This window comes from Mustela putorius, unplaced genomic scaffold (assembly GCF_011764305.1).
Source record: "Mustela putorius furo isolate JIRA1106 unplaced genomic scaffold, ASM1176430v1.1 tig00003909_pilon_pilon_pilon, whole genome shotgun sequence".
Lineage (NCBI taxonomy): Eukaryota > Metazoa > Chordata > Mammalia > Carnivora > Mustelidae > Mustela > Mustela putorius.
This window is the reverse complement of record NW_025422057.1, coordinates 29,571,493-29,597,260: the sequence shown is the minus strand read 5'-3', so window position 1 is coordinate 29,597,260 and position 25,768 is coordinate 29,571,493. Positions and strand designations below refer to the sequence as shown.

Below are 25,768 nucleotides of genomic sequence, written 5' to 3'. Positions count from 1 at the left end.
GCAGAGCTTTCTTCACCTCCTTGGTTTGTTCAAGTTGTTTCTTTGCTTGGAATGCCCACCGGTGCCTGACCAACTCCTATTCATCCTTTAAAACCCAGCTCAAATGTCCCTTTCTTTGGAAAGCGCTCCTTGTCTGGTGAATATCTTCCTCCCTTGGTTCACACAGTACGTTGTCTTATAAGATTGGTTCCCCCAAACCCCGTCTGGGTTGTGAGCAACCTAAGGACAGGAACTGCATCTTTTAGGCTTTCTTGGCCCAGTGCCTGTTCCTGGCAGGCACTCACTGTGTTGACTCAGCTTCTGTTGGGTACTTCTCTCCCGCTGGGAAGGGACTGAACAGGTGTTAACCCTGAACGGGGCAGTCAGGAGGGGAGGGGTCCCAGCTGTCAGGAGACAGGACGGTCTGTCCTCTTTACCTTTGTCAGCATAGGCGCTTCTCTCCTGCTCATCCCACACCTTGCCTCCGGCCAGTGTGTAGGGAGTGTACTGAGTGAAGAGGGAGATGACATGGCAGCCGGGGGGAGCCAGGGTGGGATCCAGTGCGGAAGGGATGCAGAGTTCAATCATAGGCCTGCCGCAGGAGGAAGAGAGACGGTCAGGCGTGAAGAGCGGCAGCCGCCCTCAGGGAAGGGGCTGGGATTGGTGACAGGGACAAAAGGAAGGAAGGCCTAGGGTGAGATGATGGGCTTCTGCGAGGCTCTGGTGGCTGCTTGCCTGTGTGGGGTCCGTACCCCCTGGGACGGTCCAGACCAGCCGGCGCAGCTCCCAGCCCCTGATGAACCCCTACACCACCACTGCTCCCAGCAATCAGGTCCCTCCTAGCCTCCACCTGTGTGCCTGTCCCCACCAGCCTCCACCGCAGCCAGCACTCTGATAGTCTCAAACCTCTCCAGGGCTCAGCACACAGCGCCCTTGAGGGAAGGGGCCAGGCCCAGGGCAGCAGGTGCTCAGGTGGCCAGATTTCAACCCAGGTTAGCACTGTCTGCTCACCTTTCCCTGAGCAGCCTGAACAAACCAGAGCTGCTGGGGCTGAAGCCCTCCAACAGAACCCCCACCTGTCCCGCCCCTCCTCTGCTTACAATGCTGCGTCTACTTGGAGCACACTTCCCCTCTCATCTCCAAATACGAGCACCTTCGAGGCCATGTGAAATGCCCTTCCTCCCTGCCTCTCTCACTTGTAACGTATCCTATGAACCTGGATGTCCCCTAGGGGTCTCCAAAGCAACTTGTCCAAACCTGAATGCCTAAAGCCTGCTCCTTCCCCTACACAACAGGTTCCCCCTTTTTATAAAGACGAACACCATCCTCCAGTGACACCTCTTTAGCTCAACCCCACTTCCCATCCAACAGCACATGCTGCCAGCTTCACCTTCAAATACCCAGTATCTGGCCACTTCTCGTCACTTCCACTGTCCCCACCCTGGTCCAGGCCATTGTCTTCTGTCCTTTGGATTCTGCAACAGTAATCAATTGCAACAGATGCCTTTTTTTTTTTTTCCCTCCCAGCAGTGGCCAGAGTGGTCTTTCCAAAATGGAAGTCAGGCTTGGCACAAACTTTCCAAGAGTAAAAGATAGGAGAGGCTGATAAGGGCCCGGCTGCTGCTCTGGGACCCTTCCTTTCCTTTCTTCCTTCCTTTCCTTGCTTCCTTCCTTTCTCTTTCTCCAGCCTCTCTGGCTACATTCCTGGGCCTCCAACACAGTAGTCCACTCCTGCCCCAGGGCATTTGCACATGGCTTGCCCTCTGTCTGAATGTTTTTCCTCAGATATAATGTATAAGACCTTTGTGCTCATTTACTTGGGGTCTCAACTCAAATGCCATGCTGTCAGAGATGCCTTTCTTTCCTGACCTCCTTATGAAGACTAACGAAGCATCTGCTCCTCTGACCTATTTTTTGCCATACTATCAGTACGTGTTTGATTGTCTTGCCTTCCACCATAGGTCAGTGAACCGAGGGCAGAGGCCATGTGGACTTTGCTTGCTGCTCTGTGCTCAGGTCCCTGGACTAAGCCTGGCAGAGCAGAGGCTTGGAATATTTATGAATGAACAGGGCTCAATCCTCTGTATGTCATGCTATAAATATTTGCGTGCCTGCCCTAAGGTAAGTTTTGTGCCTTCCTGCCCCTGCCTGACCCCTGACTCCCCTAACCCACACTCAATATGGAGTCCCACAGAGAACAAGTTTTCAACAAGCTTTGGCAGACCATTGATAGTATGGAAAGGTACTTGCTCCTATAATATCCCTGCCTGTTCCCAGGATGGAGATACAACTGGGGTGGGAGGTAGGAAATGCTCTTAAAAGTTTTGCATGAAGGCAGCTTATCAGTGACAAGAAAATACAGAGCAGGGGGACCGGAGGAGTGTGTGCCCTCTGATGGGCTGCCGAGTCAGAGAGACCCCTTCTCTCCCAGTAAGCATTTTCTCCAATTCTCCCCAAATGCCAGTGCTCTTCTCTCTGCCATCCCTTGCCCCTTCTCCTGATCTGTGACACTTGGCCTCCCCGTGTCCTTCTCTTTACTCCCCACCTGCCCTGGCCCATGGATTTATCGCCTGGGATGAACTTCCTATCCGTAGAACTTAAGTATGGATTTGGGTAGATCTAAGACACCGTTAAGACCCACAAAGAAGAGGCAACCTCACTTGGTCTAGATAGTCACCCTCCCTTCCTCAGCCCATGTGTGTAGGAGAGTCACAGGGGACACAAAGCCCAGAGCACACCCACCTGTGGGAAGGCAGGCCATCCACGGCATCTTGGAAGGCCTGGTGGAGGAGGAGTGTGTCTTCACAGTTCAGGTGGATGGAGCACTGGTGATGGGGCCGTGGCTGGCCTCCGGGAGCATTGGGGGCCGCCAGGAAGTCAGGCAGCCTGTCGACAGCCACTGAGGGACCAAAGAGGAGGGTGAGGGCCCAAAGGCCTATGTCCTTGGCCTCCCGGATCTTCCTTCTCTACCCATCACCCTGCTCGCCCAAGTAGTGGATTGAAAAAAAAAAAAAAAGTATGGGGGTGGAGGGAAAGGGGCTGGTCAGGGGATAGAGATGATGATGTAAGTCAGTTTTTCCCAAACTGGGAGATTTCTCACTCAGATAATGTCAAAAAAAAGACAGCTCTGCAATCTGTGTGCCTCTTACCGTTGATCTTGGTAACAGGTGACTTGGTGTCCAGCTGGGAGATCCTCTCCACGAACTCCTTAGGAAGCCATTCCTGGAAGAAGGTTCCATGGAAAGGCCTGGGGATGGCTGAGACCCCCAGGGGGGGTGCCGCCTTCCTTCGGTGAGGATGGTCCCTCAACCTCCACTGCCAGAAATTCCTCCCATCGTTCAGAGCTCAGCCAAAACCCCTCCTCTGTGAAGCTCCCCTGCACCGCCCCCCCGCCCCCCTCCAGCTTATCACTGATCACTTCTTCCTTTGACTTCCCACAGCAAATGCAAATGGCGCACACCAACTCCTACTTTGGACATGGCCAGATGGCCGAAGGCCACCTTTCTCCTCTGGTCTGCAAGCTCTTGGATGTCTTGATTATCTCAGAATTATCTTGACCAGATGCTTTTGAACTGATGTTTGTTGAATTTTCCTAGTGGAATCACTCAGAAAACCTGATGTCTTGTGCCCTCAGATAGTCCCAAGAATGGTTGGGAGCTCCATACTCACAGACATATTATTATATGTTTTGGGGACAGGGAAGGTGCGATCGGTTGCAAAAATTGTCCCCAGTCCTCACCCCTTGCCGTATCCACACACCTTTGTAACATCTTCCCACTGTGACTCTGGGCTTGGGACAAGTAAAAGGCTTAGCCAGTAAAAGGCAAACAGAATCCTGAAAACCACCTGTATGAGTGAGTTTGCTCACTTTTGGCTTCTGCCAGACCCCGAGAACCTGCCTGGACTTATCATCCTGGACAGTGAAAGACATGTAGAGCAGAGCTGGTCAACCTGGTTATTCCAGCAGAAATTGTCTTGGGCTAGTGCCAGCCAGCCAACCTGAGCACAGGAGTGAGGCCAGTCAAGACGAGCAGGCCCTACCAGCTGACCCACAGCTGATGGAATTTGCAAGAGCAAGCCCAGATCAGCCGAACTCAGCCAAGTTCAACTGAATTCTTGCATTCTGCGTGCCAAGGCAGGACTTCTTACTAAACATCCAGAAGCTGTGCTGTGGTTTCATGCAGCACTGATAGGCCCAGACAACCGACACAGAAGGAATCAGAGTTCGTGAGAGCGGCGAGTCAGGGGAGTAGGATAACTCCGGATTAAAAGTCAGACCTGGGTTCTAAATCTGGTTCTGCTAATTGCCAGCTGCATGCCTAGGTCACCTCCTCCGCCTGGACCTTTCTCCCCACAGATGAGGCTTCTTCCCTGTTTGCTACCTGACTGTTGGGTCAGGGGGAGAAGGACTGGCTTCCCCCGGCGCAGAGACACCTGGCGCTTGCAATCTCAGCCTCATGAGGTCCTGGAGCCCTTGACCAACACCCCGCGCAGACGTCTTGCCTCCAGCCCCCAGGGCTCACCTGCGGCGTCAGCTTCAGGAAGGTGGCCTGCGGGGAAGCGTTGGACAGGACCACTCGGCTCCTCACCTCCGAGCCATCCTGCAGCACGACTCCTTGGGCGCGCCCTTCATTGCTTACCAGCACTTTCGTCACCGTCTAGAACCCACCAGAGCAAGGCCCCAGAATCCCCCCAGGAGGGAATATACAGGTTGGATCTTGGGGGGATTTCCATTGTCCGTGCTGCTCCGGGTGCTCCCAGCTTCCCCACCTGAACCCACCCTGCGGGGCTCTGCGGCAAAGCGCGGAAGCCTCAGTCCACCCACACCAATGCAGAGGCTCAGCTCTAATGGGCGTTAGGGGTTCCGGGGCATTCAAAGGGAGGTGGTCAGAAGAACTGGGACCTGACTGACAGCTGCTTAGCCAAGAACAGGCTGCATAAACTTAGCCCCTTGATTCCAAAGCCCACTTTGTGCATGGGTAAAATGAGCAACCTTCCGAATTTAGGATTTTGTTCTATGCTGGGATCCCTACAGATCATCAGGATAAGGGGTGGGCAGGGATTCACCTTTTCAGTGAAGACGCTTGCTCCGTGCGCCATGGCTGAGCTCATGATGGCTTCTGAGAGGGCACCCATGCCACCCTGGACATAGCCCCAGGCCCCCTGCACCCCCTCCAGGCCCCCCATCACGTGATGTAGCAGCACATACCTGAGGACAGACCAGTGGGGTCAGTGGTTGGAGGTGCAGTTTAACTCCCCAGAGCTCTCAGTGCAAACAGTCCTTTCCTTCTGGTACCTTTAGCCTCTCTGTCTCCCATGCTGCCTTTCTCATCAGCCTTAAAATGGGCTCTCGTCTCCTCTAAGGCCTGTTGCCTCACACCCTACATCCTCTCCCCAGGCAAATGCGTCTACAGGCAGAGCCATAGCCCCAGCCACACGGCGGTGATCCCACACCCGCAGCCCTAACTCCCTCCTGAGCGCTGGCTACCCCAGATATCTCCACCGGAGTGGGTCCCCTCCCCCCGCCAGGCAGCCGCAACTCATCTGTTTTGCCGCCATTCCCCAACCTGTTTTTCCTTCATTCTCCCCATCCTGTGATGGCAGCTTCCGTTTCCCACAGGAAGCTGGGCACCAGTCGTGACTTGCACCTGTGCCTCACTCCCTCCATGCAGTCAGGCACCATCAACCTGCCTCCCAGAGAATGTTCCTGTTCCCGCCCCCTGAGGCCTCCTCCCTGGCCCAGGTCTCTCCTCCCTTCCTTCAACTCCCACAGTGATGTCCTCCTGGTTGGACCACCTTCTCCCACTCTTTCCTCCCTGCCGACCTGGAGCCCCATCACAAAACCTAGCGGAGTCCTGTCACTTCTCTCCGGGGATGCCTTCGCCGACTCAGCATTGCCCTCGGTGGCATGGCCAGTCTCTGGCTCCAGCCTCCTCTCTCCCATACCTGTCCCTTGCAGTCTGCATTTGTGCCAAAGCAAACGTCCACATGGTCCTGGCTCAGCCCCCAGCGCTTGCACGGACTGATCTGGCCACCTTGAAGCCCCTTCCTCCCTCATGTCTGTCCTGAGAGTCTCAGATTAAATATCTCTTCCTCACGGAAGCCTTCCCTGACCCTGGACAGCATGGCTTCCCTGCTCCACCCCCTTCCCAGCCCTCACAGAACTCCACTCGCGTCACTCACCCTGTGTCTACCCCTCCTATGAGGATCTCAGTGCCCTCCACGCCCTGGCCCTGCACCTGGCACAGGTAAGGGCTCCATCAGTATTCACTGGAGGGGTTAATGAGGAAACAAATTACTTAAAGACACATTTCACACACTGGGCAGTAGCTTTGCCTCCAGGAGAGCCACAGAAAAGAGGCCAGGAGGCCCCAGTAGAAGATCCAAATTGGCGGGTGGATCATAGAGTTGGCCAAGGTGGGGCCGCCGTTGCCAACCCCCTTTTCCATGGCCCTGGGGAATTTGGACCTGGCTTAGTGTGTGCTGAAAAACCACTTCCAAGGGTGGTTCTTGTCCTTTGAGAGAAAAGCCACGTTGACAGCTTCTAGCTGCATCTTCTGATGTCCTGGAAATGGCCCAACACTTGGCAGCATCCTCTATCCTAACACACGCTTGCGCACACACCCTCCTCTCCTGCTCCTGAGAGGGGCTCCTTAAGTCACACCATAGGTACAGGCTTCACTGGGTCTTGCTGCCCCCTCTTGGCTCCGCTGTCAACACCCCCCCCCCCACAAAAAAGGGAAGGGCAGCACCCCACCCTGATGAAGGTGTCTGGTGTGCGTGTTCTGGAACCCAGGGAAAGGATCTGTGGGGGACAGAAGGGCAGTGGAACTTTGTGGGAGGAGAAGGGGTAGAAAGAGGAGAGAGAGAGAGAGAGAAGACGGGGTAGAAGGGAGAGAGAAAAAGGAGGAAGAGGAGGGGGGGAAAGAGCTGTTCATGTTGGGCTCCCACAGTGGGAGAGAGGCTTTTCCCGCTGCAGCAGGAGAGAGAAGTGGCTACGAAGGAAGATTCTGGAGGGCCAGCTGCAAATCAGCTCTGCCACCACCAGCTGTGTGACCTGGGGCAAGACCTGTCCCTTCCCTGAACCATGGCTCCCAGGTGTTGCTTTGAGGGTTCGATGAGCGCTTGGCTTCCTGCCTGGTTCGCTGGCGGAGCAACAGCTGTTAGCACCCTTGTTGGGAGAGTCGCTTTGCGCCCGCTGCAGCCCATGGCCCCCGTCCCGCACTCACCCGCTCCCCGGAGTGTGGGGACTTGTCATGGCTCCGATCACAGCATCTGTGGCCAGAGTGGCTTTTAGGGGCTCGGACTCAAACCACTGATCCAGCACCTGGGACAGCAAAATGTCAAGGAGAAGGGCAGAGGGGCCTCAGGGGGAGCGTCTCCCTCCCTGTGAGGTCCAACCCGAGGCTGGGGAGCCCCTTACCTTTGTAATTGGAGCTGTGAGGACCTGGTAATACTGGGGCAGCTGGGCTCCCAGCACGCGACCTAAAAGAGAAGAACCGTAAAACAGAAATCGAGACAGTCAAGGAGTCCTTCCCATCCACAATATCTCTGTTCCTATTTCTTTATCTGCAAAATGGGAGTGATATTTCATATCCCCAAGGGCTACTGTAAGGAATAAATGACATATGTACAGTGTTTGCAAGTTCACGGGCATGAATACATTTTAGTGCTTGGAATTATTTTTGCAAAGTGTTAACTTGTACCTTCGTCTCTTACTTTGAACTCTTTAAGGCCCGCCCCAGGGAGGTTGCCAGCTTGGCGGGTCCACTGCTCAGAAGCTGATTCACAACAGCTCAGGGACTAACTGGACAGTAAGGCCCCCAGGGCACGGATTGTGATCTCTAGCAAATTTCAGCCCCAGTGCCTGGCTTAGTGTCTGGCACTAGAACTTGCTTAATAAATTTCACCACATGAGGCTCTTTGGACAGGTCTTCTGAAAGGCAATGTCGACTTTTATATTTCGTGATAGATTCTACTGGCTCAGATCCTTCCCATAGCCACACACTTTTTCTTGCAGCTCCACAGCGCCTCCAACTGCAGCTGGGCTGATCTGCCCTGTTCCTTGACTCTGGGCTCACCCACGTGATTTACTTGGGCCAATGGGATGTTTGCAAACGGGATGCAAACAGATGCTTGAAACTGGCCTGCTCCTGCACCCTTGACCTCTATGCTTCTGCCATTGATGTCAGATGGCCAGGCCTGGACCAACTGACTGTTTCCAGGAAGAGGGTGGGAAGCCCCTGGAGTACAGGTAGGTTGACTGATGTGCCCCAGTCATAAACCCACATGTGAGACCAGTCCAGACCAGACTGCATGGACACGTGAGAAATAGATGTTTATTTTTATGTGCTACTTGAGTTTTGTAGCTGCTACATAGCAATTTTGTATGAGCTAACTCATTCAGGGCTTTTCCAGAATGCAGGAGCTAACCTGGCCTTCATATGGTGGAGGAATGGTAGAAAATAGCAGCATGTTTGGTGAAACGTCCCTTCTCAAACCTGTGGCAGACATCACTAGTTCATCACAGAATTTCTTCTTGCTGAGCCCAAATCTAGCATCCTTCGTGTATGGGGACATCCCTCCCTAGCATCCTTCATGTATAGGGACATCCCTTCAAACTCCCTTGGCTCCTGTCTCTCATTCTAGCCAAGACTGTGGTTACAAGCTCCATGCAGGCTTTAAGTCAGCTTTACGCCGTCAAACCTGACAGCATCTCACCTCAGATCTATAGGATGCGTCTCTTCATCTCATCCCGAGGGGGGTCTCTGGCACCATGACAGGACACACAGGAGAACCCACTTGGCAGAAGTTAATGCTCCAGGAGGGAGTTAAGCCCCGTGGAGCATTCTGGGACCAGTGGGGGTGTGAACCTGTTGGACCAATGTGTCCCCTTTTCTCTTGGGAATGGTCTTGAGGTGCCCCTTGTGAGGCTACGTGGGTGGTCCCCCTAAGAGCTAGCACCCGTCGCCTGCGGTGGTGACCACAGCAACAGCAGCGCCCCCCGTGATGGACTCTTCCTCCTTCCGCACCCGCCTTTCCCCTTGGGGTCCCCTTCCAGATGAACTGTGTGCACACCAGCCTCCGTCTCAGGCTTTCTATCTCGGGCAGCGAGGCTAGGACCCGCTCGGCACAGTGCTCCGGGCAGCCCCTATCCACTGCTGGTAGTGGGCAGGCGCCTAAAGGTTCAAGCTCATGTCCAATCATCCAGAAAACTCCCCAAAGGTCACTCATTAGACCTGATGCCTGCACCTTGGACTTACCTGCCTGCAGCAGGGGCTTGAGCTTGGAGAGCGCCTGGAGCCTTTGCAGCAGGGAACCTCTGTGGAAGGCCTCCGTGTCCACGGGCGCTGCGTCCAGCAGAGGTTCAATGGCTAATGCCATGCGATTCATGAACGCCTCATATTTGGGAAAGGCCTGGAACAGAGAGCTCTGAGTCAAGACCCCCTCGCTTAGCATCCCACAGGGACACTGCCCCCACACTCCGGCCTCCATCCCACCCCCACGTGGCCTGCGGCTCCTAGCTGAGCCTCCGTGGCTCCTCAGGCCTCACGCCCAGCCTTGGCTCAGTTGGGCCGTGGTAAATTACTCCCAGTTCCAGGACTGCGAGCTGATGTCAGCACTGGGGGAGGCCAGAGAGATCCCGAGCACACGAGCCACCAGGGTGCTGGGAGGGACAAGGGGTTGTGCTGGCTGAGACCAGCTGTCAGCCACAGAAAACTGGCGAGTGTCCTAGCCTGTGGGCTCCATGATAAATCAGAAAACCGCTGCAAGGTTTCTTCTCTCTGTCCTGTCTTTCCTTATATTGCTGGTGAGAGTAAGATCTCTCCCCCTGTATAGCAGCACGATGACTGTTCTTTCCTGGTCTGCAGATCTCCTCTGTTCTCTTGACATATGCAGAAATAGAAGCCTACACCGCTTCCCCCCACAAACCCCAATAACAGAATCCATTTCTTTTCTCTTCTTTCCTTCCTTCTTTGTTCCTTCTTTTTCTCCTTCCCTCCCTCCCTTCTTTCTTCCTTCCTTCGGAATCCATTTCAATAGTGTGGTTAGGACACACCCCGTTCCTTCATTGGGTGGGGGGCAGGAGCAGGGATGGATGCCTGTGCCCTGGGGGCCCTAACTTGATCCTCAGACCCCAGCTTTCAATTTTTCATTCCTCTACACTCATGAATACATCCATGGAATTTTAATTAGGTTGCAGAAAGAAAAGCTCTGCACTGAAGTACGTTTGAGAAGTGTTGGTACAAATGATCTTAAATAGCCTTCTCTACAGCACGCCTTCAATGAGACAATGCGAGAAGACAAAGCCAGAAATATTTCCTTACTTTCCACAGTGGGAGGTGGCCCCTGCCTCCTCCTCCTGTGGTCACTAGCATGCCAGGCCACAGCCACTGTCCTCTAGGCCCAGCGACATAGCCTCGTCCTGTGCTCCTCTCTAGGGCAGCTGAGATGGTCAGGGTTTGGAGGAGGAGCTGGAGGCTCTGGTCCCTGACCCACTGCACAGAAAAGAAGCACTTTAAGAAAGCAGGCCCCCCAGGTGATTTGGATCATCACGGGCTTAGGAGAGATACTGAGTATCAGTGGTTCTCTTGGTTTTACCCAATACCAGAGTACAAAAAGCAACACAGGTGGATTGTGTTAATCTAGGTCTTCTTCTGGAAAAGTCCTCAGTGAGACAGGAGTTCATGCTATGCCGTCAGGTCATACCTAGGCTTGGTACTAATATCTGTTCCTTCAAAGGCACACCAAGCCCATAACATTATTCCATGGTTCGCATACGTGAAGCTACCCAACAAGTTCCTTATGATGCACTCCCAGGAAGAAAGTGTGCATTCTCCTTCAGACGTATGTCTGCCTTCCAGCAGACCTGTGTGCCATCCTGGACAATTTCTTGCCTTGGGCTGCCAGGGGAGTGATGCCAAATCCAATGAATATTTATTATAACTCTCTTGTCCTAAATACCTGATCCAGTTCATTCCATCCTTAATTGTCTCTGATCCTCCCTTCATCCTTCTTTTTGGCTTCCGTGGGCTTTAACACTGATAAGCACCTGCAGTTCTTTCCAAAGGCAAGCGAGATGGAAAGCACATGCAGTATAAGTACATACCAGCGGATTCCCTTTTGAAATTCAGCTGGCAGAGACCACCTAACAGTGGCCTCATACTGAACACACACAGGTTTGAGGTTGTCCAGTGTCCACTGGTCTTTTTTTTTTCTTTTATAAAGATTTTATTTATTTGATAGAAAGTGAGCATGAGTGGATGGGGAGGGGTAGAGGGAGAAGCAGGCTCCCTGCTCAGGACCCTGGGATCATGACCTGAGATGAAGGAAGATGGTTAACCCACTGAGCCACCCAGGTGTCCCCAGAGCCCACTGGTCGTAATCCGTGTTCTCCATCCCCTCCTCTTTGAAAAATCTGAGATCAGAGGCTGCCACAGACTGGAGCCCTCCGAGGGCAGGAGAGATGGCCTGTCCAAGCCCTCATGGTCTTTGGACAACATGCTCTAGGATGATCCAACCAGGCCCAATTCCTTTCAAGAGCCACCTACAGGCTGGCGAGGGAGGAGGAGATCCGTCGCTGGTCCCTTTCCCTACCTGGGCATCTTTTCGTGAGAACTGGGCAATCTGCTTCTGGTTTTCCGCCATGTCCATGCCCAAAAGAAGGGACCTGGGCACCTTGTTCCCCAAGCCCTCTTCCAGCATTGGGGTGAAGGAGTAGGGGTCTCGAAGATGAACCTTCAGCCCGTGTTTCTGCAGAACACACACAGCATAGCAACAGTTGAAGGGGTCTGTGTCCTCTGCCCTTGACCCTTCGCTGATGGTTTGCAGCCTTTTGGGTACCTGAGTACGGTTCCCCAAGGCATGTGTTGCTGCTTCTTATTTTTTAATGCAAGTATACAAAAGCGCTCTCGCCCAAGCATCCTTTGGCAGGCCACATCATACCCCACCACACCACACCATACCACGCCACACCGAACCCCACCATGCCACATCGTAGCACACCATGCTACCCTGTGCCAGTGACTGTCCTGGGGTTTACAACGATCACCTCACAATGACAATGAAGTTAATGGTCCTCATTGCACAAATACAACAACAGAGGCTCAGAGCAGAGGAGGAAGTTGGCCAAGGTCACCTTGGGAGGTGGGTCTAGATTTCAAAACCACATCTCTGTGACTCCAAAGCTTTGTCTCTCAGCACTGGTCTATAACTACCCCCACTTCAGAAATAAATAATTAAAATGTAGAAAGACACAAGAAAGTAATGGTTATGTGAAAATCCATACTTATAAGGTAGATAAATTATTCACATCCAAAAATTTTATTTACTTTGCAGACTCATTTACTCCAGGGTCACTTTAAAGGGAAGTTCCCTCGAAGTATTTAAAATATGATTTGATTTACAAATATTTGACTGGCAAACAGAACTTTCCAAGAGCACAGCTATTTTTTTGATGGAGTATAGATAATACAAAAGGGACCTGTGCTATCCCCACAAATAAGACTTACTCTTCCCACCAGAGACGCCTTTTTTCTGAAACCACTCTATTGAGGGATGATTAGCATACTGAAAGCTGTACGTCTTTAACATGTTTAACCTGGTGAATCTGGCATCTAGAGACTTCTTTCCCAGACATGTGGCCAGCTCCCTCTCCCAGGGACTGCTATCACCCGACAGGCAAGACCTCCCTTCCACACCCCTCACTTCCGGTCCCCTCAGCCTGCTTTGTCTCTGAAACACTCTCTGTCACCTGGCTAACTGCATACTTAGTTTCCCCATGTCTCCCCGCCCTGCCCCCCGTAGACTGTAAGCTCTGTGGGCTCAGGGGTATAGTCCCTTTGCTCAGGGCTCTATCCCCAGCCCCTGAGGTACTGCAATGAACATGTATTCTGTTGATTGAATAAATGAATGCCATGTTTCAGACAGGGGACCTGTCCAGAAGCAGAAACAAGAGCTGTGAGGAGAAATTCTAGAAAATACAAAGAAACCAAAAGCCCTCTACAACAGTTACAACTGACGTTTACCCAAGCCAGAGATATTCCAGGTGGTGGGATCGCCACAGATGGAGCACACTGTGGAGGTGAATCCAAAGGTTGGTAGGGGTTTGGGCTGGGAGACCTCCAGGGTCCTCCAGGGTCCTTCCTCACCCCACTTTGGGGAAATGTCTCTGATCTAAGCTGGAGGAAGTTCCAGCTTGGTTTCGCTCTCTCGACTCAGTCAACTCCTTCTCACCCAGGAAGCATCCTTAGTGTCTCCGTTTCCTTCCTCTTCAGACCATCCATCACCACGTCTCACTGGCCCAGTCTCTCCGGAAGTCACGTGCTTCTCTCCGCCTCCACCGCCCCTCAGCCCAAGCCACCATCCTGTAGACCCCTGCAGCTGCTGCCTCGCCCGTCTCCTTGTGACCACAGCTGCTTCCACCACATTCCACAGCACCCAACAGGTGGACTGACCTTTCGCAACATCACAGATCCCATCTCTCCTTTTCCTCTGTCCGTGGCGCTCAGGATAAATTGCAGTCCCTCCCTCGCTGCCTACAAGGCCCTATCTCAGCTGGTCCCGGCCCCTCTCTCACACCATCTGCCGCCCCGTCCCTTGTCTGTTTTCTTCCACCATGGGCCTGTCCATCTCTACCTCCCTCTGACTGGAACACCCTCTGCTCAGGTGACCACAAGGCCGGTAACTCCTTAGTGTTTGCGTGTCAGCTTAAATGTCACCTCCTCAGGAAATCTGTCTTGGTCAGGCAACCCAGGCTGGATCTCTGGTCCCTCACTATGATATTGTCTTGTTTTCCTTTCTTCGGGTACTACTTGCTCTACCTGAAGTCCTCTTACTAAGGGCAGAAGCCTTGCTCCTTCCCTCACCATGGTATCCCCAAGGGCTTCTCCCAGCGAGGGACGCAAGGCAGGGCCTCAGAAGCATTTACTGAATGAACAAATCAATAGCCCACCCCAAATAAGGGACCCAAGATTGGCTTCCAGTATAACTAATTGAATAGGAGTAATTTTTTCATCTGATTCCAGGACTTTCTCATAAATTGGACCTTTGTCATTATTTTTTTTTAATATTTTATTTATTTATTTGACAGAGAGAGATCACAAGTAGGCAGAGAGAGAGGAAGGGAAGCAGGCTCCCTGCTGAGCAGAGAGCCTGATGTGGGGCTCAATCCCAGGGTCCTGGGATCATGACCTGAGCCAAAGGCAAAGGCTTTAACCCACTGAGCCACCCATGTACCCTGACCTTTGTCATTCTTGATGGTTTTAGCTATGTGATGTCAGAATAAGAAGAGAGATGTTAAATCCCCATTAGATTTGCTTAGATCATGTAGTTTTCCTCTTATAACAACAGAACCCTTCTTCTGATTCCCCCAGGAGCATTCTCAGCTGGGTGGAAATTGCTAGGAAGGGGCAAGGTATATACGAGGGACCAGAGAGATCCCAAAGCTGTGGTCCCCAGCCCCTCCACAGTCCTGCAGAATCAGCTCTCGGGCCAGGGTCCCATCAATTTCCCAGGCTATACTGATAGACTTGAAAGTTGGAGAGCCCTGACTTAGGTTTCTGGGAGTAAAGCAGGAGCACAGCGATCTGGCTGAGACCCAGAAGATTATTAGCGAAGGGAAGGGAAGACAAGGGGTTGCCACTTGAACGATGTCCAGGCTGGCCCAGGAAGAGCTGGACAAGGTGGCTGCTTGCTGACGTGCGAGGAAAGACCCCACCAGGGCAGAACTCCATCCTCCCAGCCTGGAGTCCACTACTTAATGTGGGGCCATTTTTAAAGCAAACCCGTTATCTAGTGGACAGAACCAGGAGGTGATCGAATCTGATGCTCTCGGTGACAGCAATGGAAACCGAGACCCAGAAGACAGGCCCCATGGAGGCCCCATGTGGGTGGGGGAAACCATCCTCTGGCTCAAGGGTGGCAAGAGAGGCAGTGACACCAAAGCCAAGACTCACACTTCAGGTGAGGACTTGGTCTAACTGGGGAGAGGCCCCAGGGATGCTGTCTTATCTTTCTGGAACCTCAGGTTCTCAAATGTGACACGGGAGTCATAATGCTAGCTGGCAATTTTGGGGTACACAGCATGCCCCAGACAAACCTATTAACCGCCACAATAGCCTTACCATCCTCATCTTGCTGACGAGGAAGACGAGGCACCATGTGGCAGCTAATAAAACCATCAGGGAGGGATTCAAGTTGGCCCGTTAGGTCTCAGAGTCTGTGAGCTCAGGCTGGGCTTCACGGGAAGCTCCCATCTGTGACCTTGTCCCCTGCAAACTGCAATGTGCTGGAAGGTGTGGGGCTGAGCAGGATGGCTCTAGGATGCCTGTGCTGGAACGTGGGAGCCCAAGAACAGGCAGCGGGAGGCAGCCAGGCCTGGTTCAAGTTCTCTATCGTTTCCTAGTGTGTGAACCTAACATCCCAGAACCTTAGTTCCCTCGTCATAGAATGGGACACTAACATTCCTGCCTCATAGGTGAAGACCAGTAGCTAGAGCCTTAGAGCTCGTAGCCTGAGTTGTACACTGCTGAAATAACTGTTCTTTACTGTTGTTTGGAAACAGAACATTCCCAGAGTTTAGCGGCCCTCCTAGAAATGCTGTCCAGCCTGCCAGTGTCCTATTAGAGAAGGTGCTCCGTACTCCACATGGATTTAGTTCTGTGTACCATGAAGTAGGACTGTTTTCTCCCTTGATTTGAGCACCATGCTCCTATTAATGCCGCCCAAGGTCAAAGCATATACTCATTTCGGTGGTGGTGGTGGGGGGTTCCTAGTTAAAGAAACCTTATGGAAGAAGCCATTTTCAAAGGAGTAACTTTTTTTTTTTTTAAGATTTTGTTTATGTATTTTGAGGGAGAGAGACAGTGAGCAAGAGAGAGAGAGAACACACAAGCAGGGGCAGGGGAAAAGGAAGAAGCAGACTCCCCACTGAGCAGAGAGCCCGACACGGGGCTCGATCCCAGGACCCTGGGATCATGACCTAAGCTGAAGGCAGACGCTTAACCGACTGAGCCACCCAGGCGCCCCTCAAGTGAGTAACTTATTTTTATAAAGAGAATATGCACGTAAAAATTTCTATTCTGTGATCCTGAGTTTTTGTAAGTTATATTTTTAAACAAAGAGGGTGTACCCACAGTCCCCACCCGCAGCCACGTCTGCCACTGTGTGTAACTGGTGTGTTTGCAAGCTGTCTTCAACTGTGGTCTGACATGGGCTGAAGACTGAGACCCTGTCCCGGGCCTTGGCTGGACTTCATCCTGTCCTGCCTGGCGAGCGGCTCGCTCACGCGCTCTCTCTCAATCTCTCTCCCAGTAGGCAGCGGTGGCTGAATGTCTTATTAACTTCAAACTTTCAGTTTAGAGCAAAGTTGGTGCTCACATGCTCACAGCTTCTCACACGGAGACACACAGGACCCTTTTTCCCGAGTGGAGGTGACAGAGACACCCGGCGGGGAGAGGCTAAGAGGGCCCCAGGGATGTGGTCGCCCAGCTTCCGAAAGAGGCAGCAGGGGTGGCAGGAATCTGAAAGGACAGGGCCGAGCTGGGCCAGCCTGTGGACCGAGGTTAAGCTGACTAGAAGTCAGCAAGGGGCACTGAGCATTCTCGGGACTCCCTCAGAGCAGCCCGGGAATCAGAGGAGGTGAAAGTCCCCAGGGGCCAGCTTTGGGCTCAAGCTGCCCACGGTGGTAACAGGACATAAAGTTGATCGGGCTTTTGTCGGAGGCCCAAGGGTTCAGGCAGATCATCAGCGAGGGCCAGGTGAGACGCCAGGCAGTGATGGGGCCCGGCAGAGCTGGAACCCCAGTCCCATGCAAGACACAAAGTCTCGTTCTTCAAAAGACATCCATTTTTTTCTGTGAAATTTCCCATTTGTAAGACCCTGGGTGGGCTAGACAAAGCCCATCTGTGGGCCCGCACTGATTAGAGCATGTGGGGCAGACAGACCCTCCAATGGAAGAGACACCCCAGGTGCAGGGAACCATGTGGGCACAAAATAGGGAGGCCTCACCCAGGTTGGGAAGCTGGAGCTGCCCCCCCCCATCTTTGGGCCCTGGGGGGCTGTACCTTCAGCTCCAGGTCAGTGTAAATCTGCGGCCTCAGCAGGCTGAGAAGGTAGGATGCTCGAGAGAACTTAAACCCTGAAACAGAATCCAGTGAAGACAGTCACCAGCAGTCACCAGCGGTTCCCTCTGCCGCCCCCACATCACCTTTCAGGGCTTACCTGGGATGATCTCCTCTGTGACAGCTGCACCCCCGATCACAGGACGTCTCTCGAAGACCGCTGTGTCTACCCCCAGTCTCTGCAGGTACGCCGCCTGAAGGGCACACAGGGCCCTCCTTTCATCCCGGGGACCAACTTGCTGGCTCAGGGGTCCCGCTATAGGGCCGGCCTGCTGGCCCTAGGCTCATGCTGTTCCTGCCTCTGGGAATGCCATTCCCTTGCTTCCTCCATGAATTCCCACTTGCCCAGATGTCTTGGGAGACGCGACGTGACTATTCCTGCCCCTCCGTGTCCCAGCGGTGACCTTCCCTCCTGCATGGCCTGGTTCTGTGAAGTCCTACTGCACCGTGCCCAGCCCTGCCCGGGCTGCCCAGCTCCCCCAGGTTGGGGCAAGCCTCATGCCTCCTCACAAGCACGGAGAGGCAGGAGCACCCGGGTGGCTCAGTTGGTTAAGCATCTGCCTTCGGTCATGACCACAGGGGCCTGGGATCCAGGCCCACACTGGGCGCCTGCTTCTCCCTTTCCCTCTGCCTCCTGCTCCCCCCTGCTGGTGCTCATTCTCTCTGTCAAATAAACAAAATCTTTAAAAAGTAAATTAATAAAAGTTCACTGCCAGACACTGTTTAATCCAGCTCACAACCCTAGAGGTGGGCACTATGGTTCTCCCCATCTCACAGATAAAGAAATGGAGGCCCAAGGAGGTTAACAGCTTGCCTCAGGCTCATGGAGCTCCTGAGGAGAGGTGTTGGGAATTGAACCCAGAGGGTCTGGACCGAGGACCTATACTCCTGACCCATCCCAGTGAGGAAGAAAGCAGAGCCGCCCTGGTACTGGGACATAGCCTGACCCTCAAAGGTACGCTGTGTTGTTCTCACATTAGCCACGAACAGCCTCCCAGAATGATGGCACCTCGGACAAGCAGGTTCTGAGACCACTGAAGATTAGGCAGAGCAAGACCACTTCATGATTCTGTCTGAGTACACACAAGGGCTCTTAGTCACCCACAAAATACCTTACACCTCTTTCAGCCAGAATAAGTGGCTGCTACTTCCTTACCAGGCACCCTCTCCTCCTATAGGCCCCCCTCCCTGATAGGTAAGATTCATCCAGATGCCCAGTCACGGGGGTGTTTCCACTTTCCAATCTAGAGCAGACCCTGCATCCTCACACTGTCCCCCTAGTCATCCAACCAGAGGTCAAATTCTAGAACAGGTTCATCCAACCCCCTCCTTCCTGAGCTGCCTCACGGCCCCCCTACCTCCAAGCCCCCACAGCCAGTCACCCCCTGACTCCATGAACTGCAGGGCTGTGCTTGGGGGGCCCTGGGTCTTGGGCTGGGGGCACAGATACCAGCCTCCCCTGGGCTGAGTCCCCATCTGGGAGACCTTGGATAGCAGGTCCTTGAAGCATGTCCTCTGATCGCTTCACAGCAACTCTGAGATAGGCTGTTTTTTTTTTTTTTTCCATCCTACCGTGGCTCAGAGAGCCTGAATGACTTGCCTTGACCTTCACAGATAGGAAGTGGCAGAGCTGGAGGATGAACCTGTGTTTCTATTAGCATAGAATCCATGTTTTAAATTACTGATCGGTTGAGTTACATAATGCTCCCTGTAAAACGTTCATGTAAAACTAGTATGTCAGGGGAAGTGTTCAGATTGATCACCGGTCTCGTAGCCCGCCCTCCCCAACATGCTGAGTTCCCCTGTATCGATATCCTGGAGCAGCCGTTGCTTCAGGGAGATGCTCCAAGTTTGTCTTGCGAACATCCTCTGGCACACACAGCGGCCTCGGAGGGGTGCCGGGACCAGAGTTTGAGAAGCACAGCCTTAGGCTACCCCTGCCTGGCCTGGCTCAGCTTTGGTTGGAGGAGCCATTGGTGTTGGGAGCAGGGCCCTGCCTCCTCTGCTAGGCTGACTTCCTTGCTTTCTCCGGGATGCACTTGGGGCCATGTAGCTGCTGGGCACTTCAGCCTTGACCCAGCTGGGGAGCACGGGGGCTGCCCATAATCTGTAGTCAGAGGGCCCCACCTGGCCCCAGCATCCGAGGCTCTAACCTGTCTCCCTGGTTCTGCCAGTTACATACTTTCCCACCCTGTCATCGTCTTGTTTCCGAAAGCCCCCTGACTCTCCCAAAGTCATGGGGGAAATGCACATACATTAAGGAAAGGAAAGGGAGCCCCTGCTAGCCTCCTTAACTACTGTGGATACCCATTCGAAAGCCACTTGTGGGGGCCAGGGAGAGGAGACAAGCTGGCCGGGCTCCTCTCCCCGGCCGGCACCCTGCAGGCTTTCTCGGTGCCAGCTTCCTTGCGTCTGGCTAGCAGCCACGTGTGCAGGGGCTAGGGAAGCCGGGCGCGGGGGGTGGGTACTCACAGCCACGAGCCCGTTGTGTCCTGCAATGAGACAAGGGGGAGGAGGAAAGCAACAGTGGTCAGTGGGCAGATAGACACGCTCCTTGGGGTCACCCACCCGTCCCCATGCTTGTGACGATTCTGTGGAGGTAGCAGGGAGTTCTACCTCCTGTACCTGAATGTGTTAACAGCATCTTGTTTGATGCCATAAGTCACCTGGTCTGTGGGGAGTCAGAAAACCCTGGCTCTTGCCCTAGCTTGAAAAAAAGCTGGCCTGGCCTGTGGCTCTAGGCTGGAGTGAGGGACAGGAGAAACCCAGTCATCGGACAAAAGCTATCTCATGAAGCCTTGCGTTGCTGGACTTCCGTCACTTGGGAACAAGCAGGTGATGGGTGGAGAGTGCGTCACAGTTTCCTTGGCTGCTACGCTGGGGCTGGACCCCCTCACTGGGACAGATTCCCCGTCTAGGGGCCATGCTGGGTGCGCGGACGGCTGCCAGCAAACACAGCTGCTTCTGCCCAAGTGTGCTCCGCTCTAGTGCCCCAGAGGGCTTCAGGCACATGGCTTTGTCTTTGTCAGTCACCAATGTTCCCCGAATAAGAACAGTTCAAAGGAAGTCATTAAACACATACGGCTTCAGCATGTGCTAAAGGGGTGCCGGCTGACTAGGCAAATTTATCTGTCTTCTATGTGTTTCTTTTCCAAAATCTTAGGAGGGACGTCCCTGGGTTGGGACCCCTGAGCTTGACTTGAGGGTTCAGGTTGCACACTAGTGCCTCTCCTGCTCTGAGAAGCTTCAGGACATCCGAGAACTTGTGGGAACGAGGATTCAAAACCCTTCCCCAGAGGCTGCTGGGCAGGGACAGGGGATGGATTTCTCAGAAGCCCGAGGGGTCATTCTGATGCAGGTGGTCTAGCACGGCCAGGGGCTGGGAGTCTCTTGCCTCACTCTCAGGATAAATGTAGCTGCTTATGGGAAAGCCCTTGAGGGGCGGACAGCAGGCCTGGGTTGTTTTCAGGTAATGGGGACGGGTCTCATCTGCAACACGCGGCACGCGTTTCTCCTTGGTGACAGAAGGTCACTCTGAGTCTTCAAAGATGTCAGCAGAAGACTATGTTCTCGGAGCACCAGCCTGAACCCGGCGCTCACTCAAATCAAACTTTCAGCCATTAATTTGACAAACATCCATAAATAGGAGGCAGCGATGACCCACATGATGGATTTCTTCACGGCTGAGCTGACTTTGTTTTACATTTTCCACATGGAGACACCCAGAATTTTAGAGGTCATTGAGCCAACTTCTCTTCCATTGAAGGAATCTCCGAATCAGTCGTTCAATCCTCTTTGAGCACAAGCCACAGGGAGAGCGTGTCTTACTCCACGACCTGGCCCCCACCCCACATACACATGTATCCACAGAAACAAAAGTTTCACGAACTCATATTAACTCACCATGTGATAAGCAGGTGGTGATCTATTTGATTATATTTCCTTTAAAAGGAAATGGTTAATATGCTATTTTTATGTATTTTTGAAAAGTTTTTTTTCTTTTTTTAAATTTGATTTTTATTTTTTCAGTGCTCCAAGACTCATTGTTTATGCCCCACACCCAGGGCTCTGGTTTAGGAGCTTTGCTGGATGGACTTGTGGGTTTGGAAAGCCCTGCTCTCAAATACATATATCAAATTAAAGGCCGACCATCCCGGGCTCAAGCTGGTTCCTATTTATAAGACGTGGCCCTCAGAGAGTCTTTCTAATGGGCCATGAGCTTCAGGCTTCTTGCAGTGTTGGGGCGAGAATAACCAGTAATATATGCAGAGCACCTGACCCTTAGCAGCCCCGCGATAAATGGTAGCTATTCGTCTCTTAAATATGCTGATCATAAATCTTGGGAAATGAAGGCTTCAGGCAACTGGGTCCAGTTCCATCATCCCACATGAGCCCACAAAGGCACAAACAGACCTTAAATGACAAAGGTCAAGATTCCAGCAGCTCAGGACCCTTGGCCCTCCACCACCCCATCCCTAGTCCTGCCTGAGCCCTCCTTGGGCTTCCAGTGATCTGTCCTTTCCTCCTGAGGGGGTCTGAAGCTGCAGGCTCTGACTGTCTCCAGCCTGACTCCAGGGATCCGCAGACAGCCAGGCACGTGGGTCCTCAAGTGTGGCCTGCAGCCCCCTGCACCCAACCCGCTCCAAATTCTGGCCGGATGCGCTGACTTTCCCTGAATCTTAATCACCAGGGACAGGGGCCAGGAACTGCATTTTAATAAGCTCCTTGGGTCATTCTTGGGCATATTTAGTCAAGGGACTAATCAGGGCTCATCTTCAAGGCCCCTGGATACTGGTGTGACCTCAGGGAGCAGAGCTAACCCTTCTCTCCGAAGGTGCCACTCTGTTCCTCACTTGATCCCCAAATTCCCTTAATTAAACCAGGCTTCCCTGAATGCTTAGCAATGGCAGAAACAATGTCAAGGAAAAACTCACACCTGAGGCTCACAGACGTGCGGGCCAGTTACTCAGGCCTCTGGTGACCCGGAGTCAACCCTCCCTGCCAGGAGACATCGGGGTTGTGTTGTCACCAAGGGCAGGAAAGCAGGGGGTAGGGGGAACACCTTCCAGGTACGGAGCCCAGTCCAGTCACTGAAGTCTGGAGCTGGCTTTCCCCAGCTGGGATGTTTGTGATGGTCGTCAAAGGCCACCGTTGTTAAAACTGAGATTATTATAAACTTACAGTGAAATACATTATATTGAAAACAAAGGTAATCGATACTCAAAACTTGTCACTTCCTCATCGTTTCGCTACAGTTTACAATTACCTTCGTTCTAGTGGTTCTTTACCTCTGAGCAGCCGTGAGCTGCCGTGCCTCCCTCCCAGGAGCACACACAGCCCCTCACGGTGGCAACTTGCAAAAGGCCGTGGTAGGAGCCCTTGCACCAGGGAAGCCAGACGACCGTCCACCTCGGGGCTGGGTGGTGTGACTCTGTTGGTGGATCCACGCGAGAAAGTGACGGAGAAAACACTAACAGTGCGGATGAAACCCGGCTGTGGCTGCCACTGCTCTACGGCGAACAGCACAGACCTGGAAATAATGTTCTCCCAGTGCAGGAGAAAGGTCATCTGATGGAGCTAAGCCCCTCCCATTACTGGACGAGTGAAGTTCAGAAAGGACTGTTGCTTCCTGTCGGTTCTACTCTTTTAAATTCAGTGCAAACGGCAAGCCTTGTTCCTTTCCAAGCTGGCCGGATTGGTGGAGGGTAACCACAGGTTTGCTGCTATGTTTAGCAAAAAGCACAGAAATTTGGTGAGAGCCAGTTGGCTACCTGGAACTTAGAGTACTATGTATCTTATTTGTAAATGTGTCTGCTCTACGTCTTTTATTTCAGTATTTATCATGAGCTTCCCTATGTATGTTCACAGACATTTTTCCCTGGAGGGGCCACTGGAATGTTCTCTGGCCGTGACTGCTCTCAGAGCACATATGAAGATCTGGCAGGATAGGACGCAGCTTTATAACAGTGATGAGCATCTTCTTTCGATCCTGCCATTGTCTGTCTGTCTAAGCCCAATGGGAGAGAATGCCAGAAGGTGACATTTGGGGCCCAGGAGTGTGAATGAAAGGCTCTGAGCAAAGACAACCTGGTCCAGGCCCTTTGGCCTCCCACAGTCACGGGGCAGAATTGGACACCCGCAGCCTGGGGGTGAGCAAAGGCAACAGGACCCTACGTGCCCGATATCCAAGACAACAGGGGTTGTCACCCTCCCCAGACATGTGCTAGTAACCCTGCAACTCATTTCTATTTTTTCCTAACTCCTCTTTAAGGAATCTCCCAGTTTCCTCAGGGAATGGGTAGTCCTAGTGGGGAGGTGGTGGTAACCAGAACTCAGGGCACTCGGGGTGGCGGGATTTCATGGGTCTTTTATGCTAAGGCTCTTTGTTCCCAACCCTTGTGTACCTTCTGCTTTCCAAGAATGTGGTGGCAACTAGCTAATTTTGCAAGAGATACGTGGGAACTCTTGAGCTCACCTATTCCTCCCTGGTCATTCTAGAAGGGAAGATCCAAGCCTGGAGAGGGCAAGAAACTACCCCAGACCACGGAGCAAGTTGATGGCAGAGCCAGCCCACAACCTTAGTGCCTGCTCACAGACTAAGCAGACTTTCCACCACCACCCCTGCTCTGGCCCAAATCCAGACCAGCTTGTGCCCAGAGCAGAGGGAAGTGTGGGGCCTGGGAATACCCCTCCCCCCTGTCCCCGGGACTCAGAGCAGGGCTGCCCTCCCCGCCCCTCAGCTCGGGCACAGCCCTGTTACCTGCTCCTATCACCACGGCATTGTACTCAGGCTTCAGGTGTCCCTTGGGTCCCCAGTGAGCTCGCCTCCAGGCCGGGCAGGGAGAAGCACCCAAGGCCCTGCTGAGACCTGGACCCCTTGCAGCCATTCCTGCCCAGCACCAGGCCAGGAATTTGCTTCTAGTCAGCTTTGTGCTGCCCAGGCAGGGGGAGGGGCAGAGCAAACAGGAAGAGAGGAGGAGCAGCAGTCCAGCTGCTGTACTTGGCTTTGGGCCATGAGGCCAGGCAGCTCGCAGAGTCCACACGGGACAGAGTCTCAGGAGGCCGCCAGTTCACTAGGCGGAAGTCGGGTCCCCTCCAGGCCGCAGAGGACAGCCACTGTGCTGGTCACTCTAGGGCTCCCACGTGCGAGGCGCTATGCTCACGGGGGCCCCAGAACTCCCATTTCAAGGATGAGGGCCACTGAGGCTCAGAGAAGGGAGCGGGGAGGTCAGGCAGCCTGTGAGCATGCTGGTGGGGCCCCCTTCCCCAGCTCTGTCCTGCCTCTTATCAGGGAGTTTACTGCCGGGGGTGTGCAGGGAGCAAATCCTGAGGACAAACTGGTCAGACCCTGTACTAGCTCCCCATCCTCCTGCCAGCAGAACGGTGAGCGGCTCTATACCCCACAGGGTTGCCATGACTGGGGCCTCTGCAAAACTACGCGGTGGGGGAAGACACATCTATCGCTGTGGCCCCTGGAGAGCTGCTCATGCTCCCCCAGACCCTGAAGCACCTTGCACTCAAGAGGCCGTGGGAGACTGCAAGGGCTGGGGAACTTGGGGTTCGCTGCCTTCTTTTGAAGCCCTAGACATCCCTCTTCTGACTTTGGCGCCTTTCCCATTTCCTCAGAATGCTCAAGGATTAAAGATCACATCTGCCAGTCACATCTTCAGCTACCACACTTTCTTGCCATCCTCCAGCCTGCCTTGAGTTAGCAGCCCTTTTGTTCTCTACCCATTAGCTAGCAGGCCATTCCTCTTGTTGGAGGAAAAAAGCACCCAAGAGTTGAGTTTCTGTGGTGCCATGACATGGGTCCATGTTCTAGAAACCCGCCATTAGAAATGCACCTTAACACTGGGAGAGTATGCAGAGAGTATCCATGTCTGAGCAGGAGAGCCTTCCGCGGATCCTCCTCCTGGGGACCGAGACACCCCACGCTCGCCAGGGTTGCACCGTGTGAATCTGTGCTAGAGTCTGAGGCAGGGTGTTTGCCCCGGTGTCACAGCATTGAAGAACTGGGGGGGATTGGCTCACCTAGACATGTCAACATTATGCAGCTACTAAAAATTAAGGGACAATACTAAGTGACAGAATACTAGAGTACTAGGTGACAGAAGCGGCAGTGGGCTTCTAGACTTACTCCCCTCCTCCTTTGTGCTCTCCTGTGTTTTTCCCAATTGAGGTTAAATTTCCATTCATCAAGTCAAGATATTAAGGGGGAATGCAGTCCCCATCACCTCAGGTGACTCCCCCTCACTGCCACCTCTGAGGACATTCGTGTGAGGTGTGGTTCTGCCCCGCTTTCGCCTCCACCAGCTGTTTCCTTAACAGGAAAGAAGAGTCTTTGCTTGAATTTTGGCTCAAGACTGAAGACATGGAAGGCCCGGCTGCGGTCAGCAGGTCAGGAATGCTGCCCAGGGGCCTCTCCCTGATGGGGTGCTTCTCTCCTCCCCGCGGTGACGTGCCCCAGTCCCAGGGCTCAGGTGCTCTCCTGTCCTGGGGTGGGAGCTTCCAGGTGACAGGAGAGGGGCCGCCCTCCTCGGCAGCAGTTCTCAACCCGGGGCACACAGGGATCGGCTGGGATATAAGGTTTATAAACCACTGCCTGGGATGCAGAGGACCCAGTGACACGAGGGACACGGCTCTCTGAGGTGGGGCTGAGGCCGGAG

The 25,768-nt window shown here is 53.3% G+C and overlaps 1 protein-coding gene across 1 annotated transcript in view; it reads right to left on the bottom strand.

Moving 5' to 3' along the window:
• Positions 1–25,740, bottom strand: part of PYROXD2 (pyridine nucleotide-disulphide oxidoreductase domain 2) — a 28,932-nt gene extending 3,192 nt beyond the window's left edge. The window contains exons 1-13 of the mRNA XM_004749526.3: positions 23,863–25,740; positions 19,575–19,594; positions 17,203–17,296; positions 17,046–17,119; positions 11,578–11,733; positions 9,243–9,396; positions 7,403–7,464; positions 7,209–7,306; positions 5,047–5,188; positions 4,503–4,637; positions 3,129–3,201; positions 2,722–2,878; positions 417–571 (exon numbers count right to left, since the gene is read on the bottom strand). Coding sequence (XP_004749583.1) covers positions 417–571; positions 2,722–2,878; positions 3,129–3,201; positions 4,503–4,637; positions 5,047–5,188; positions 7,209–7,306; positions 7,403–7,464; positions 9,243–9,396; positions 11,578–11,733; positions 17,046–17,119; positions 17,203–17,296; positions 19,575–19,594; positions 23,863–23,989 — 1,447 coding nt within the window. The 5' untranslated portion in view covers positions 23,990–25,740. The remainder of the gene's footprint in view (positions 1–416; positions 572–2,721; positions 2,879–3,128; positions 3,202–4,502; positions 4,638–5,046; positions 5,189–7,208; positions 7,307–7,402; positions 7,465–9,242; positions 9,397–11,577; positions 11,734–17,045; positions 17,120–17,202; positions 17,297–19,574; positions 19,595–23,862) is intronic.
• Positions 25,741–25,768: the final 28 nt, after the last annotated feature.